The following is a 14,383-nucleotide window of genomic DNA, read 5'->3' as shown; positions in this document are numbered from 1 at the left end:
CTAATTCCCTTACTTCAGCAGGAGAAATGTGTCTGCTGTCATGGTATAACTTGGCTTTTCCATTTCAGTGTGACAACCCCAGGGACAGAAGTGTCAGAGACTCAAAAGGCTATGGCTGTATCTGACTCTCCCAGCAAGACCCCTGAGGAAATTAGGACCCCTGCTGAGGAGGAGAGGCCATACCTCCAGACCCCAACATCTAGTGAGCAGGGAGACTCTCCCATCATACAAGAACCCGAAGAGCCCCCAGAACATGGGGAGGAGAGTTCTCAGAAAACCAGCCTTGTGATAGTGGAGTCTGCTGGTGACCAGCCACAGGCCCTTGATAGACTCGATGAAGACGCAGCTTTCCATAAGGTAGGACTGTCCTCCGTTTCCTTGCCCACAGGCAGCAAAGCTACAGACCTTCCCCATTCCCATTTCTCTGGTGGCTTATTTTTTCTCTGAAAAAAATTAACCTGGGTCATGTGAACCCCTCGGTCCCTTTTAAAACCTGGGGACCAGAGAATCTAGGAAAAAAACGATACATGTTCCCGTTCTAGCTATTTGACCCTGAGCCGTCATTTTACAATTGGAAAACCTTTTGCTAAGGAAGATGAACACTGGGGTGAAACGAGATACGCAAGGTAGCTTTTCAGAATTGATAACCATGGGCGTGCAGATGAGTGAGAGGTAAGTGCCAGACATGGCAACGTGTGGGAGCCAGACCCTGGTTAGATCTGTCTGCAGTCAGGTGACGAGCATGCAGACTGTGGATATCCAGTGGGGTTCACCTCCCCAAACAAATTTTTCTCCTTAAAGGAAAGATTATTTCCAAAATAGATCTCCTTGTGTCTATTTTAAGAAAGACTTTGAAAAAGGGCATGGTACCTGCACTTATTGCTGATTCAGAATGTCGGAATCCCCGACAGGAGCAGGAGCTTACATCACACTGTTTCCTTTGTCATTACGTGAGTTTTGATGTTGTAGGGAGGGGTGGAGAGCATCTTAAGAAATTAATTTAAACCATTTATTCTCAAAATGTATTCTAAACAGTTCATATCCCTCAGCATTCACGGCGGGGGGGTTGAGCCCTCCTCAGAGCGCCCGAATCAAAATGAATCTCAGGGAGGGAAGGGGGACCCAGAATCTGTTTGCATTAAACGTAATTTAATATAAATAAAATCATATATTTTTCCTTTTAGAATTCAAAAGCATTTTATACATCAAAGTGTTTTTAAAGCATTAATATATGTCTCAGCAGTAAAGAATGAGTTATATAAAAGAACTGAAACTTTTTGGAGAAACGAATGATACAACTTATCTGTGGGCATAAGGCCTACTTTTATTTTTGTTCACTACGAGGATGACGTCTGCTAGCAGGATTTGTCTAAAATCATAACTAAAATTAGGAGAGGTTCAGGCAAATGAGAACTATGTCCCAATTTTGGCAGTTATCTTAAATAATGAATTCATCCTGTGAGTGGAATTTTATTTTAAGTTTACCTTTGCACAGAATTATTCATCTCCCAAGTTCTTGGCTTAAATGAATTCTAATAAAAATGTGTCAAAGACGCTATCTAGCCCTAGAAGTTAACTAAATTTAGCCTCAGAATCCACTGGCTAAATGAAGTATAGATTTCAAACAGTTATCTGGGTAATTCATTTATTTTTTCAATGCATATAAGCAAATTTTGATAAGTCCTTCTATATTCTACTTTATACAGGTCTGTTCCATTTATTTTTGATGAATATCCAGTTACCTCTGTGATGCTTCCTATTGTGACCCTTAACTTCTCATGACCCTATCTTGAGGATCCAATTTCAGTCACTTTTCTCGCTGATATTTCTAGGCAGCAGATTCCTGAATGTATTTGAAGTATAATTTGGTTTAGATTTTATGTGTTTTCCTTTAACAGAAAAGCATATAGAAATACATCAGATATCTAAAAATATGTTGAAAAAATTTCATTGAGTTTTCTTTTAAAAAAAAAAACAAACAGCATCCTGTTAGGAAAAAGTGATTTGATAGAATGCTCCCGAGATATATGTTCTAATCTAAAATTACGTTTTTAGCTCCATCTCTGACTCTGGGCCAGACCCATAAAATCAGACTGGCCAGTGCATCTTAACTACTCTGCAAAATGAGTCTAATATTATTCATGGGCTGCCTTCTTTGTTGCCAGGGAGACGCTCTACTGGCTAGATAACAGCTCTTAGGAAATTGTGACTTTTTGCAGAAAGTTCTGCTATAAGCATTAAGTTTTTCTGTACCTGCAGGTTAATCATTCCAAGCCTTAAGCCTGAGTGTCAATGGCTTACAAATGCTTTTTGTGCTGCTTAAGTTCTGTGTTTACATCTGGTTATTTATCAGGAGTTTAAGTCCAAGAAGTGATGTGGACAAGCTGCATATTTCTTCTGACAGATTTTGACAGATGGGCACTCAGACAGACTCAGACAGCTTTCAGAATTCCAGAATTTTTTTTTTCATTCATTGAACAAAAACACTATATTCTAACCGAAGTGCGGGACAGACACCCACCTGTTTGCCCTGCTGGCTTTTCCACCAAAGCCTCCATGAATGAGACTTTCAGAGAAACAGTGTGAACTAAAGCAGAAACCAGTAGTGAAGACATTCCTTAGCCTATTAAACAAAACAATGCTTCCATGCTTCCACCAGGAGCTAACAGAGGAATTAGGTGAGCTGGAGGCCAGCTCAGATGAGGAGGCGATGGTAACTACCAGGGTTGTCCGCCGACGAGTGATTATTCAGGTACCAGCTGTTATGTTACTGCACGTCCGGGACACTTCTGTCCCCATAACTCCTAGAGAGTGACAGGCCTGGAGCAATGAGGGCTTGGCATGCTCTTTTAGGTAGTGCATGACCATTCAAAAGCAGATCCCTAACTGTCCTAAGTTTGGTTTGTTAAGACAATGCAGCGGTGATCGCGTTGGCAGCCCACCTCCAAGGGAGCGAACGGCAAGAGCGAAAGCGCTTCTTCAGTTCCACCCACCTCACCTCGCTTGTCTGTTTTTGTTTGTGTGTTTGTTTTACACCTAACTTTGGTCCAGTTCTCCTAAGCATGTTATTACCCACCTTTTTTTCCCCTTTCTTTCTTTTAAACTTACTACTCGACAGGACTTGGCATCTCAGCAGTGCTTCTCAGTAGCTCCCTTCATTTTCTAACATGGCTCACATTATAAGCCCTTGGGAGGAGTTTCTCGGAATTGGGGCCAAACACTGAAGTAACCCTTTTCTCTCAACCGTTTAGGGAGATGCTATGCCTGACATACCCCCGGAAACAGTCACAGAAGAAGAATACGTTGATGAGCATGGACACACTGTGGTCAGGAAGGTATTGTCCTAATGTGGTTGATTTCAAACTTCCAGTTTAAAACTTATCAGTCCCCTGGTACTGTCCCTCAAAAACAAGATACATGAAAAAAATATCTTTCAGGTCACTAGGAAAATCATCAGGCGGTACGTATCCTCTGATGGCACAGAGAAAGAGGAGGTTACGATGCAAGGAACAGCCCAGGGACCCATCAGCATTGAGGAAGGAGATGGCTATTCCAAAGTCATGAAGCGCATTGTATTAAAGAGTGACACCGAACAGTCAGAGGTAAGATCACCTGATTCTCTAACCTGATTTTATGGAGAAGTGTGAAATGGACTCGGAAGAGGTGGGTGCAATGGTTTACCCACATTGGCCCCACTGCTCCCCCTTATATGGCACTTTCAGATGCACATTCATTTTTTTCTTCATGATTTTGTGGCATTTTAAAAGAACCATTGAGGAAATTTGTAGCCATTATACTCATGATCTCTGTTTGGTCCTCCTTATTTCTATTTTCTGTTTAATTCATGGTTGCATACATACAATAGAAATCCAAAAGTCAAATTTTAAGAGACCAGAATTCCATTGGCTGGCAAACACTATGTCACGGAGAGACCCTGTACAATTGTGTCGTGGTACTTGTTCCCCAGGCAGGGTGGCAGCCTGTGTAGGGCCCTGTCAATAAATATTTGTTATTTAAACTTGTGCATTTCAGAGTCATTAAAGCCACGGTCCAGAAGCTCCCTGATCTATAGTTTTATTTCTTTCCATTCTACTGTCTTTGAGGAATGTTTACTCTCTTTGACATATAATTTGTGATATCCTCACTGTCTTGCATTCATTCACATCCTCAAAATTTTATTATTATGCACAAAGTTTCTCCACAAATCTACTTTTTTGGTCTCTCCTATCTTTGAGAGTTTCTTCTTTGGGGATTAATTTCATCTTCATAATGCCAAAACCATTTAAACGTGGGAGAGAGAGTTCATCAACAGGCTGTTACGTCTGCATTGCACCGAGCAATCGGTTTTTTATACACAGTACTTCCTGACGGATTTTCATTCAGGTGACTCGTGAGTGGTTGGTTTGGTGCTGTGTACATAGAGTCATGACAGAGGCATTACCAATTGAATACTGGCTTTTTCTATCTTTTTGTAACTGCTTCTCTTTTCCAAAATACTGTTTTCTGGAAGACCAGTATATACCATTGAAGGGTTTTGGTTTTTTTGTTTGTTTTTGCATAGAAAAATCCATCACTGTGACATTGTGGCAGTCAGAAACCATGTATCGTGTGTCCTTCATTCATTAGGTAACTTTGTCTGAGCCCAGCATTTTGTCCAGTACCTCACAATTTCAGGCTGAACCAGTGGAAGGCCGTAGAGTCAGCAAAGTTGTTAAAACAACTATGGTGCATGGAGAGAGGATGGAGAAACATCTGGGTGATTCTAGTTTAGCCACTGATCTTCCTTCAGCCAAAGATGACTTTGAAGAGGTATAGAAGCATTATCACTTTTTTGTTGTTGTGTATGTGTGTTTTATGTTTGCTTTGAGTTTATAAAGAAAATGGTTTATCCTTATGTCATTCCATATATGTATTCATGGAAGGGTGCAGAATAATTCAAGAAAGTAGAATTCCTGTGTGAGTAACTTGTACAGTGAGGTAATGTTTCCACAACTTGTGGTATTCATCGGTGTCGCCTTAAATGATTTTAAAAATCTAGATGACCAGGATTTGCTTCAACTGAATCAGAGTCAGAATTTCTGGAATTACATCTTGCTTGGAAGTCCCAGAGGTGACTTCCCAATTAATAACAGAAAGACATAAATAGGTTGCAAATTGTCTTTACTAGCTAATATTCTCAAATATTTCCAAAGATTGGCATTAAAGTTAGTTTTATTTTAAACCTAGAAATAAAATAAACATTTGTAATTATTTAAGTTCTGATTTTCAGTAAGTAGCAAGCTAATTTGGCAGTAAGACTTAATAGGAACTGACATGGAGCTGTTAGGACGTGGAGGGGTTCTAGTCCTGCCTAGAGTGAATATGCGTATATATTACTCTTGATCTATTTTTGAGTTTGATTACGGGATGCTGCCCCAACCTCTTCTGGTGTATTAGAACATATCCCCTTTCTAAAATCCAAAAAGAAAAAATTCTGGATCCTGAAACACATCTGACCCCAAGGGTTTTGACTAAGGGATTGTGGGCATATGCAAACATCTACAAAACATTTTTTGCTATTGAGACATTTTGAAGCTAAATGTTACATGTGTGTCCTCTTCTATACCCACAATATGCATTGAGATTATATATGAATGCACTGGGATGTGAAAAGCGTACCTTATTTAAATACTTTGAAGGAAAGTACCTTGACCTTGGATAATCAGAAGATGAATTGTGTGAGTTGCACACATTGGGCCTTATTCATTTCTTGCTTATTTTGCCTCTGATCGTTATAGTTATCGGTCGAATCTCCACTGGGGAAAGGAGGGGGGTGAGATGAGGAGAAAATGAAAAGTCACTTATTTTGCCTCTGATCGTTATAGTTATAGGTCGAATCTCCACTGGAGAAAGGAGGGGGGTGAGATGAGGAGAAAATGAAAAGTCAATCAGTACAGATGTTATTTACCAGCATTTATAAAGCATTGTAGTACGTGTCCCTCACAAATGGGAGGAATTTAAATAAAACTCAATTCTTATATTTGATCCCAAGATTGTTTCTATTTATCCTTGCAAGTATAGCTTTTTATACTTACTATCGATTAAGCACAGGAATAGATTATTTTTAAGTCTATGGTTTACGATGGGTTTTGTCCTGTTTTCTTTTTTCTTCAGGCTTTGAGTTATACAGGTAGCCACATGAAAGTGCACTTCCCCAGTTTAGTAGAGAATGAAATCCTGAAAGAGGATGGATCAATAATTAAAAGGTTTGGGTTAGCATGGGTTATGCTTTGCCAACTAACACCTTAAATTTTTTTTCCAATTTTAAGAAAAGACAAACAGCCCCTACACATATACCTTAACATCCCTTGGTAACTTCCAATTCTCTCTGTATTGTATGTTTTTGTCGAACGGTAGATCTGTCAGTGTATCATACCCTTAGTGTCCTCTTGATGCTTTGAAAGTAAAACCAAGGCTTGAGGAGAATGAGACATCNAAACAGCCCCTACACATATACCTTAACATCCCTTGGTAACTTCCAATTCTCTCTGTATTGTATGTTTTTGTCCAACGGTAGATCTGTCAGTGTGTCATACCCTTAGTGTCCTCTTGATGCTTTGAAAGTAAAACCAAGGCTTGAGGAGAATGAGACATCTATTTACGCAGTCACTCCTTGGGTTTTAGCAAGTCATCCATTTTGCTGGGGCCAACGGGCTGGGATCTTCCATCGTGTTGTTAGATCTGGAGCACAAATGAGGACTCTAAGCAGCTGCTCACGGGTTAATCTTGTGACCTGCTGCCTTCAGCTCAATCTTAGCAAATCATAACTGGGCGTGGTATATGCTTTTGGGTTTGTTTGGGNTCATCCATTTTGCTGGGGCCAACGGGCTGGGATCTTCCATCGTGTTGTTAGATCTGGAGCACAAATGAGGACCCTAAGCAGCTGCTCATGGGTTAATCTTGTGACCTGCTGCTTTCAGCTCAATCTTAGCAAATCATAACTGGGCGTGGTATATGCTTTTGGGTTTGTTTGGGTTTTTTTACCTCCTTTCAGAAGCTTTAAGCTGTTTCATGATCCCGCATGTGAGTGGCAAATAACATGAGCATGAGTTTGATACCCACAAACCTGAATGTCCCTAGAAATGCTGAAACCAGGGAGGCTACTAAGTTGAGAAAGTGCCATAAAAGCAGTAAGCAGCTCACGTTTGTGCCTATGAAAGGGGAGCAGCTGGGAAACTCTCTGGTTAGCCCGTCCCCATCACCTATTCCACGTGTGAGCTTCAGCACCCTCGCCTCGTCTCCTGGCCCTTCTCTCTGGTTCTGTAGCAGCACCCTGCTAATAAAGTGCTCTCAGCTTCTCAGTGAAAACACAGTGGAAATTCAAGTTACTATTGTGCTTTTCACTTCATTGTAAAGAGGAAAAAGATTGTCATTGATAGTACTCTACAAAGCTATTTTTAGCCTGTAGAACATAATAATTAGGAACAGTGAATTAAAGGTTCTGTCATGATTCTGCCCTCCAATCACATGTGAACAACAGCAGCAGCTAAGAATTTAAATGTGTAATTGTTCAGAGAACTTTTTAAAAATGCTACATAAATTAAGGATAAAGTGCTTTTTATACTCTGAACTTTTAAGTCTTTTATTCAGTTACTCAGATAAAACCACATAAACCATGTACACACTCTAGCATCGTGAGATCTTTAAATTGGACTATGTTTAGAGACTGGTTAATCCAAAGTTCTCAGTTATAGCTGGTGAATTTAAAGCCAGGATATAGACAACTCAACTAAATTCTATAGCTATTTAGTTATGGAACTGTATTTGTCATATATAACACTTTTATCTTGTATGTTGCTGAAGGCGTTTTACCATATCCACTGCCCTCCGATATACATATGAGTAGATTCATTCCACTGCTTGTGGATATGCATACGTATAAACACATTCATCCACATATATCTGCACAAAATATCAGGGATTGTCCTGTGACAGAAGCTTATCCTACCGCCCCCCCAACCCACATATACACACCAATGCCATGAAGGCTTCTCTCAGCTCTTGGCACAAATAATCAGATATTTGCCTTTTGGGAGAAGAAAAATATGGGTGCTGAACAGTTAGAAAAACATGATCTGATTTCAATCATTAGAACCAAATTTGACCTTTTTATCAAGAGGGACAAATTTGGTGCATTTGGGTGGCTCAGTTGGTTAAACGTCTGCCTCAGGTCATGATCTCAGGGTCCTGGGATTGAGCCCCGTGTTGGGTTCCACACTCAATGGGTAGTCTCCTTGAGGATTCTTTCTCCCTTTACCTTTCCCCCAACTCTCTCTTTCTTTAAAATAAATAAATTTTTTAATTAAAAAAATCTAAATATTTTTTAGATAATTTTTTAAAAATACTAAAAATATCTAAAATATTTTTTAAAAAAAGGAACAAATTTAAGTTCGCTTTCAGATACAAAATAACTCATGTGGTGTTGAAGGAAGGGAGAGAACAAGAGAACATGAAAGAAGAAGGAGGAAGGACGCAAGGATGCCCAAAAGAAAGCTGAAAGTATTTTGGCTAATAGAAGTCTTCTAAAAAAAAAAAAAAATCAGGGTAATCTTCAATGCATGGCAGTGTTAGAAGGTAGAGTAATGATAAGGGCAGAGCCTCCAGCTTCTTAACACTAGGAATCCATAAGAAAAATGCTGGGAAAGTCCTAAAAACTGCTCATTTCTTCCATGGTTTTCAGTGAAGATGCATGGCATCATGGTTATGGATTCAGGCTCTGGAATCTTTGAGTCTTGGCCCCGCTTCATACTAACTGTGTTATTTTGTATTTGGAGCATTGCTTAAAATCTCTGAGATTCATTTTCCTTATTCATTATAATAATAGGGCCTGGCACATAAAATGTTCACCACATATTTACAGAATGAATACTTATATTTAGAAGCAGTGAGAAGAAGAGAGGGTGTACAACTTACAGCATAATCGTTTTCAAATAGGGATACAGGAAAACGGTAGTACAAAATACCACCGTACATCAGAGCCCCTTTTGTCGAGTAGTCACTAGTCAGGAGGGAGCCAAGAAAGCAGCAAACTGTTCAATGGCATAGAAGACCGAAAATGGCAAAGTCTACGGAGATCGGAGCAGATGGAGGAAGAATTTGTCTCTCCGTGTGTTTTCTCTTCCCCCTCTCTTCCCCACCATCTCCAGATGAAGTTTTGGCACCTGGCACCTCATCTATCATTAGTAGTCACCTTCCTCTAGGTTGATAGAATAAGATTCCGGTTTTTAAAGATCTGTGTCTCATGGAAAAGTTTTCCAAGAACAGGATGCAACTCTAAGGATTAAGTTGGCAGCTAAGGTGTTTAAAAAAATCAAAAACTATTTTTCTCAGCCTGTCAAAAAGTACACATGGAATCCCTGTTTCAGGACGAGCCGAGCTCTTTCTTTCTTTCTTTTTTTAAAGATTTATTTGTTTATATTAGGAAGAGAGAGAGAGCACGAGCAGAAGGGGCAGAAGGAGGGAGAGAGATTCTCATATCCCGGTTGAGCATGGAGCCTGATGCCAGGCTCGATCCCACGACTCCAAGATCGTGACCTGAGCCTAAATGAAGCGTTGGATGCTTAACCAACTGCGCCACCCAGGAGCCCTGAGCCAAGCTCTTTCAAATCAGTGCACCTTAAACAAAATATGAATGATTATATGGTTATTTTTGGAGAGACTCTTATTAAAGCATGGTTTTATTTATTTGAAATAGTTCTTAAAGTTTTAAAAAATATTCTTTGTTCTGAAACACTTTAAAACATTTCCTGACTCATGTCAGATAGGAGAGGCCACGCTTAAAAGAAAGATGTGGAAAGATGGCTCAGTGTAGAAGTATCTGGAGGTAGGACAGTAAAGTACTTTCATGTCATGGTTACCCCCATTGAAAAGATGGCATGGCTGCGTTTTAGTGAAGAAAGCATAATTCTCTCTTGTCTGCTCTCCTCCAGGACAACAATGAGTAAAGCCAGTACACAGAAGAGGGCTGTGGTGAAGGACCAGCATGGAAAACGCATTTACTTGGAGCACCTGGAGGACGTACCAGAAGCACTAGACCAAGATGACCTCCAGCGCGACCTCCAGCAACTCCTGCGGCATTTCTGCAAGGAGGACTCGAAACAAGAGGCCAAATGAGGGGCTGCCCAGTCCTCACACCAGAAACCACACATTCACTCAATATGCAACTTCTCGTTTCATTAGCAGAGTGACCTACCCTGCCTAATGGGATTCCCTGACACTTCCACTTTTAGCAAATACACACTGCATTCTGTTTCAGTTTTTCCCCATCCTCTTTAACTGTAAGCTAATTTGTGACCAAAGATAGCATCCTTCAGTCTGGATGCTGTATCCACTACTTTGTTGTGTCTGTGCTAAACTGGGAACTGGCCACCTCCATCGTCCTTTGCTCCTGCACAAGCTCCACGAAAATCCATCGATCAGAAGAACTTCACCTACAGACCTCTTCAAGTGATGATATCTGGGAGTCCTTCCGAGGGATGTCCTTGTACCATGTATATAGCTAAAATGCTCAGATGAACAACATATTAAAATTAAAACCACTGCCTATCATAACTACACTGGGCATCATGGAATAAAAGGCCTCTAGAAATTGCTGAACAATGGTTAATTAAGATATTGCTAACACAATCGAATGATAATACAGTTCTACTGCAAAAGAAGCACTTCAGACCTACCATGTCCTTAGAACTTCCAGAGTAGCCATTGCTCCTACTTAAAGATGGGTTAATAACCTCAAGGAACTATCCTAACTAAGCACTTACTGCTGGTGCTGGCCAGCCTTGATTTAGGATTCTCCAACGCCACACGAGGGAGGGGAGAAGGGGAGCAGAAGGCAAACGGAATGAAACAATGAGGTATTCAGCTGCTAGCAGCCACATCGTGTGGTCTTCTAGCATCTTCAGGTCTTTTAGATTTTGGACACATTGGCAGGGTATTTTAAAAGCTATAACTACTGTAGTTTTCCAGTTTTCATTGCTGCTTTAGCAAACCACGCTGTCTTATTGGTGGTACTTTCTTCTGGCCACTGCACTGTAGATAATCCATTGGAAACAAGATTTACCCACTACGCAAAAGGTTAAACTCCTTCACCATGTTGGAGTGGTCCCCCCCCACCCCGGGTTTATATCTTCTCTAATACCTGCATGTAGCATTTAAAAATCAAAACCAGTCAAAACTCCTCTTCTAATCACACTGATGGTTTTCATTCTCTTGACCCTGAGCAAGCACTTTTCACTTTTCCGCTAGGTCTGTTTTTTAGCTTGCAGACAAGGTTGAGAAATCCTTACAAATTTGGTTTTGGTTAAAATTTTTGATTTATTTATTTGAAATCCAAACTCCCTTGGAAACTCAAGTGCATTTGTGCACTTTTTTGTTTGTTTCAGAGAAGGAACTTTAATCATCTGAGTGATTTCCATGTCCTATTCCTTATTCCTCTAGTGGTTGAAGCTGTGTAGCATTTTAACATATATATATATTCACAAATATATTCATGTAAACAGTATACATTTCGAATCAGTTATTTGTTAAAGAAAAGTATATTCAATGAAGATGAAATTAAAAAAGAGTCTATCCTCCAGGGATTGAACATTTTCCAATTCTATCTGGTCTTTTCCTGTTGTGCAAAAATGACTCATTGCTCCGAATGTCAAAAACAAATGTGACAAACAATGGCACTTCATCATTTCAAGTAATGTTGCCAAGGGAGAAAATTTCCTGGGAGGGAGGTTTCCCACAAGCCAAATCTCTTAAAGCCTCAAATGCTAGCACTTTCTGGCAGTTGGATAGGAAATAAAGCTTTCTTTGGCAGCCAAAATGAGAGAGGTTCATGGTGAAACTTTTTGAGACATACCATGGCCTTCTTGTCAAAACCTTCACTGGAGCTCAAGAAAAGCATTTCTGTTGTGTTATTTGCAGTGCAGATGATGTCTGTGTAACAACATAATGGTTATTCACCTTTTTTTGATTTTTTGATTTTTGCTGTGTAATCAAAAAACTTGAATACTGTGAGAAGAAGTGAATTTTCAGTTGATGAATCAGCATCTTGTTCCCATGGTGATAACACTAATTGAATATATCTATGAGGGCATGTATTAGTTAATGGAAAAAAAATACAACACTAACAATACATAGCTGCAATGTGTACAATGGCTGATTTAATTAAATAAAATGTACAAGTGTTAAGTGTGGCAACAGTGATTTATTCTTCTTTGTCACTTAATCTGTGATTTCAGGAGATAAGATATTTAAAGAGGTGACACAGATTTGAAGCCAAAAAGGACACAAATCGCTCTTTTCCTTGTAGTTTTTATTTAGTGACAAATATGCTTTATGCCCCAACACTGTACTAAGCACGGAGATGAACAGAGTTTATCCTTGCCCTCAAAAAAAAAAAAAACTTCTGTTTTTATTATGCAAAAGATGAAAGACAAAGATTTATGTTAGTTTTGGGATTGTTAGTAAATAAAAAATAGGAATTTGGGGGCTGGGGGGGAAATGAGGAGAGAGTAACCAGGGATTGGTAGGACAGCGAGGCCCACGGACAGGATCCTCCCATTTCAGTTCTCGCTTCTAAGGCGGTGGTGCTCTGGAAACACCTTCCTCTGTGAGCAGCATTTCACTGGGGTGGATGGGGTGTTATTTATCTCATAGCCTGAGAATTAAACATTAAATGGATATATCAGTATAAATAACAAAAGGGCAGAAATACACAAAATTGAAATCAGTTGTATTGGGAGAGTTTATGTTTTCTGAAAAAGGCTTTAGTGCTGCTCTAATATTTCTTTTACTGTAAAAACAGTGCAAGAAGACATGGTTAGGAAATTGAGTAGGTTTACTTAAGTCGTATCCATCATGAGATGTGAAGCTCACTGGATCTGGCTTATCTGCCTAGTTAATTTACAAGATCTCCTGAAATTAAAATACCAATTGGGCTTGAAATTTAAAAAAACAGAGTCAAGATTTAAAAAAATTTCCCAAAGTAGGATTGTCTGTGTGACCATCCTCTTCCTCTCATTTTGCTCAGGGGCTGTACTTTCTCTTGACAGGAACTCTGGCCTTGAGTTTGATTAAGGAGATGAAAGCATCAGGGAATATTTAATGTCTTCTCATGTTTCAATACTTGCTGTACAAATTCCATTAAAAGATGAACAGTGATTCATCTGCCCTTTTACAGAAACATTTAAAATGTAAGGTGGGACAAACCCTCCAGACTGAGGGAAGATTATATACTTCTCATAAATGACTTGAATTAGGTATAAAGAGGTGAAAATTATATCTAAGTACATTGAAACCGGCTTGAATTGAATTTGAACTTTGGTTGCTAGTGGAGTGAATCAATTTATGTCAGCATAGAGGGTCTGGGTGTGGGCAAGGAGACCAGCACATGAGTAAAACAGATAAAGAGAAGCTGTAAACAAATATTTAATGAGAACCAAAATCACCACAAGGTTTTCTTGAATAATGGAAAAAAAGATGGCCAACTTCCTTTCAGTATACCATAGGAAAATAATTGTTTAAATGTCTTTGTCTTCAGTTGCCACTCTGCTTAAAAATTATACTCTTTTCCTTCAGTTATGGTCTGATTTCTGTTTCTGATCTAATTAAAGCTACAATTACAATCTTAGAACCACCCGCGTAAATATGTAATACAACTTTTGTTTCACTGTAGTAATGGAACATTTGAGAAAATCTTTGAAATATCTTAAGAAAAACCTTTATTCCTAACTCCTACACACAAATTATTCTTTTTTGGTTATACTCAGACTCCCTGGGAAAAACAAGAGTACTCCTTTACTTTAAATAAGCCCCACAGAGTGGAATAGATGGTACACGTGAGTACTCTGTGGGGAGAGCTGTTGTGTCTGGTGGGCAGGGACATTTGAAAGTGGTATTTATAGGACAGCCGCAAATCGCTTCATCACTGGCAATGCTCGGTTGGTAGGCCCCTGAAGTGCTTCGGCGAGGCAGTGTGACAAAATGGCAAAACAGGTGATCTTGGAGTAAGATTGGATTGGAATCAATCCAGCTATGGCAGTACTTAGGTGACTTTGTGCGAGTTTACCCTCTGGAATCCTCATCAGTAAAATAAAAGAGAACAATGCCTTAGAACCCTCTCACCATACCAGATGCAGGGAAAGACAGCAAGTCCTGTCCCCTCTGTCATACTTTTATTTTATTTATTTATTTATTTATTTATTTATTTATTTATTTATCATAATATTTTTTATTATGTTAGTCACCATACAGTACATCCCTGGTTTTTGATGTAAAGTTCGATGATTCAATAGTTTCGTATAACACCCAGTGCACCATGCAATATGTGCCCTCCTTACTACCCATTCCCCCA

At 39.5% G+C, this 14,383-nt stretch overlaps 1 protein-coding gene across 50 annotated transcripts in view; it reads left to right on the top strand.

Annotated features, from left to right (window-relative positions):
* ANK2 (ankyrin 2) overlaps window positions 1-12,219 on the top strand; it is a 629,716-nt gene extending 617,497 nt beyond the window's left edge. For 25 of the 50 annotated variants that reach the window (XM_034671321.1, XM_034671324.1, XM_034671320.1 and 22 more), the window contains 6 exons: window positions 69-357; window positions 2,660-2,752; window positions 3,252-3,335; window positions 3,438-3,602; window positions 4,627-4,809; window positions 9,969-12,219. In XM_034671321.1, the coding sequence (XP_034527212.1) occupies window positions 69-357; window positions 2,660-2,752; window positions 3,252-3,335; window positions 3,438-3,602; window positions 4,627-4,809; window positions 9,969-9,983 (829 nt within the window). In that variant the 3' untranslated portion in view covers window positions 9,984-12,219. The remainder of the gene's footprint in view (window positions 1-68; window positions 358-2,659; window positions 2,753-3,251; window positions 3,336-3,437; window positions 3,603-4,626; window positions 4,810-9,968) is intronic. The other 25 variants (XM_034671329.1, XM_034671348.1, XM_034671346.1 and 22 more) reach the window with 2 other exon arrangements.
* The last annotated feature ends 2,164 nt before the right edge of the window (window positions 12,220-14,383 follow it).

This window comes from Ailuropoda melanoleuca, chromosome 11, assembly GCF_002007445.2.
Source record: "Ailuropoda melanoleuca isolate Jingjing chromosome 11, ASM200744v2, whole genome shotgun sequence".
In the NCBI taxonomy this organism is placed as follows: domain Eukaryota; kingdom Metazoa; phylum Chordata; class Mammalia; order Carnivora; family Ursidae; genus Ailuropoda; species Ailuropoda melanoleuca.
Note: the sequence above shows the minus strand (reverse complement) of the source record. Positions and strands in the feature narration are given on the sequence as shown.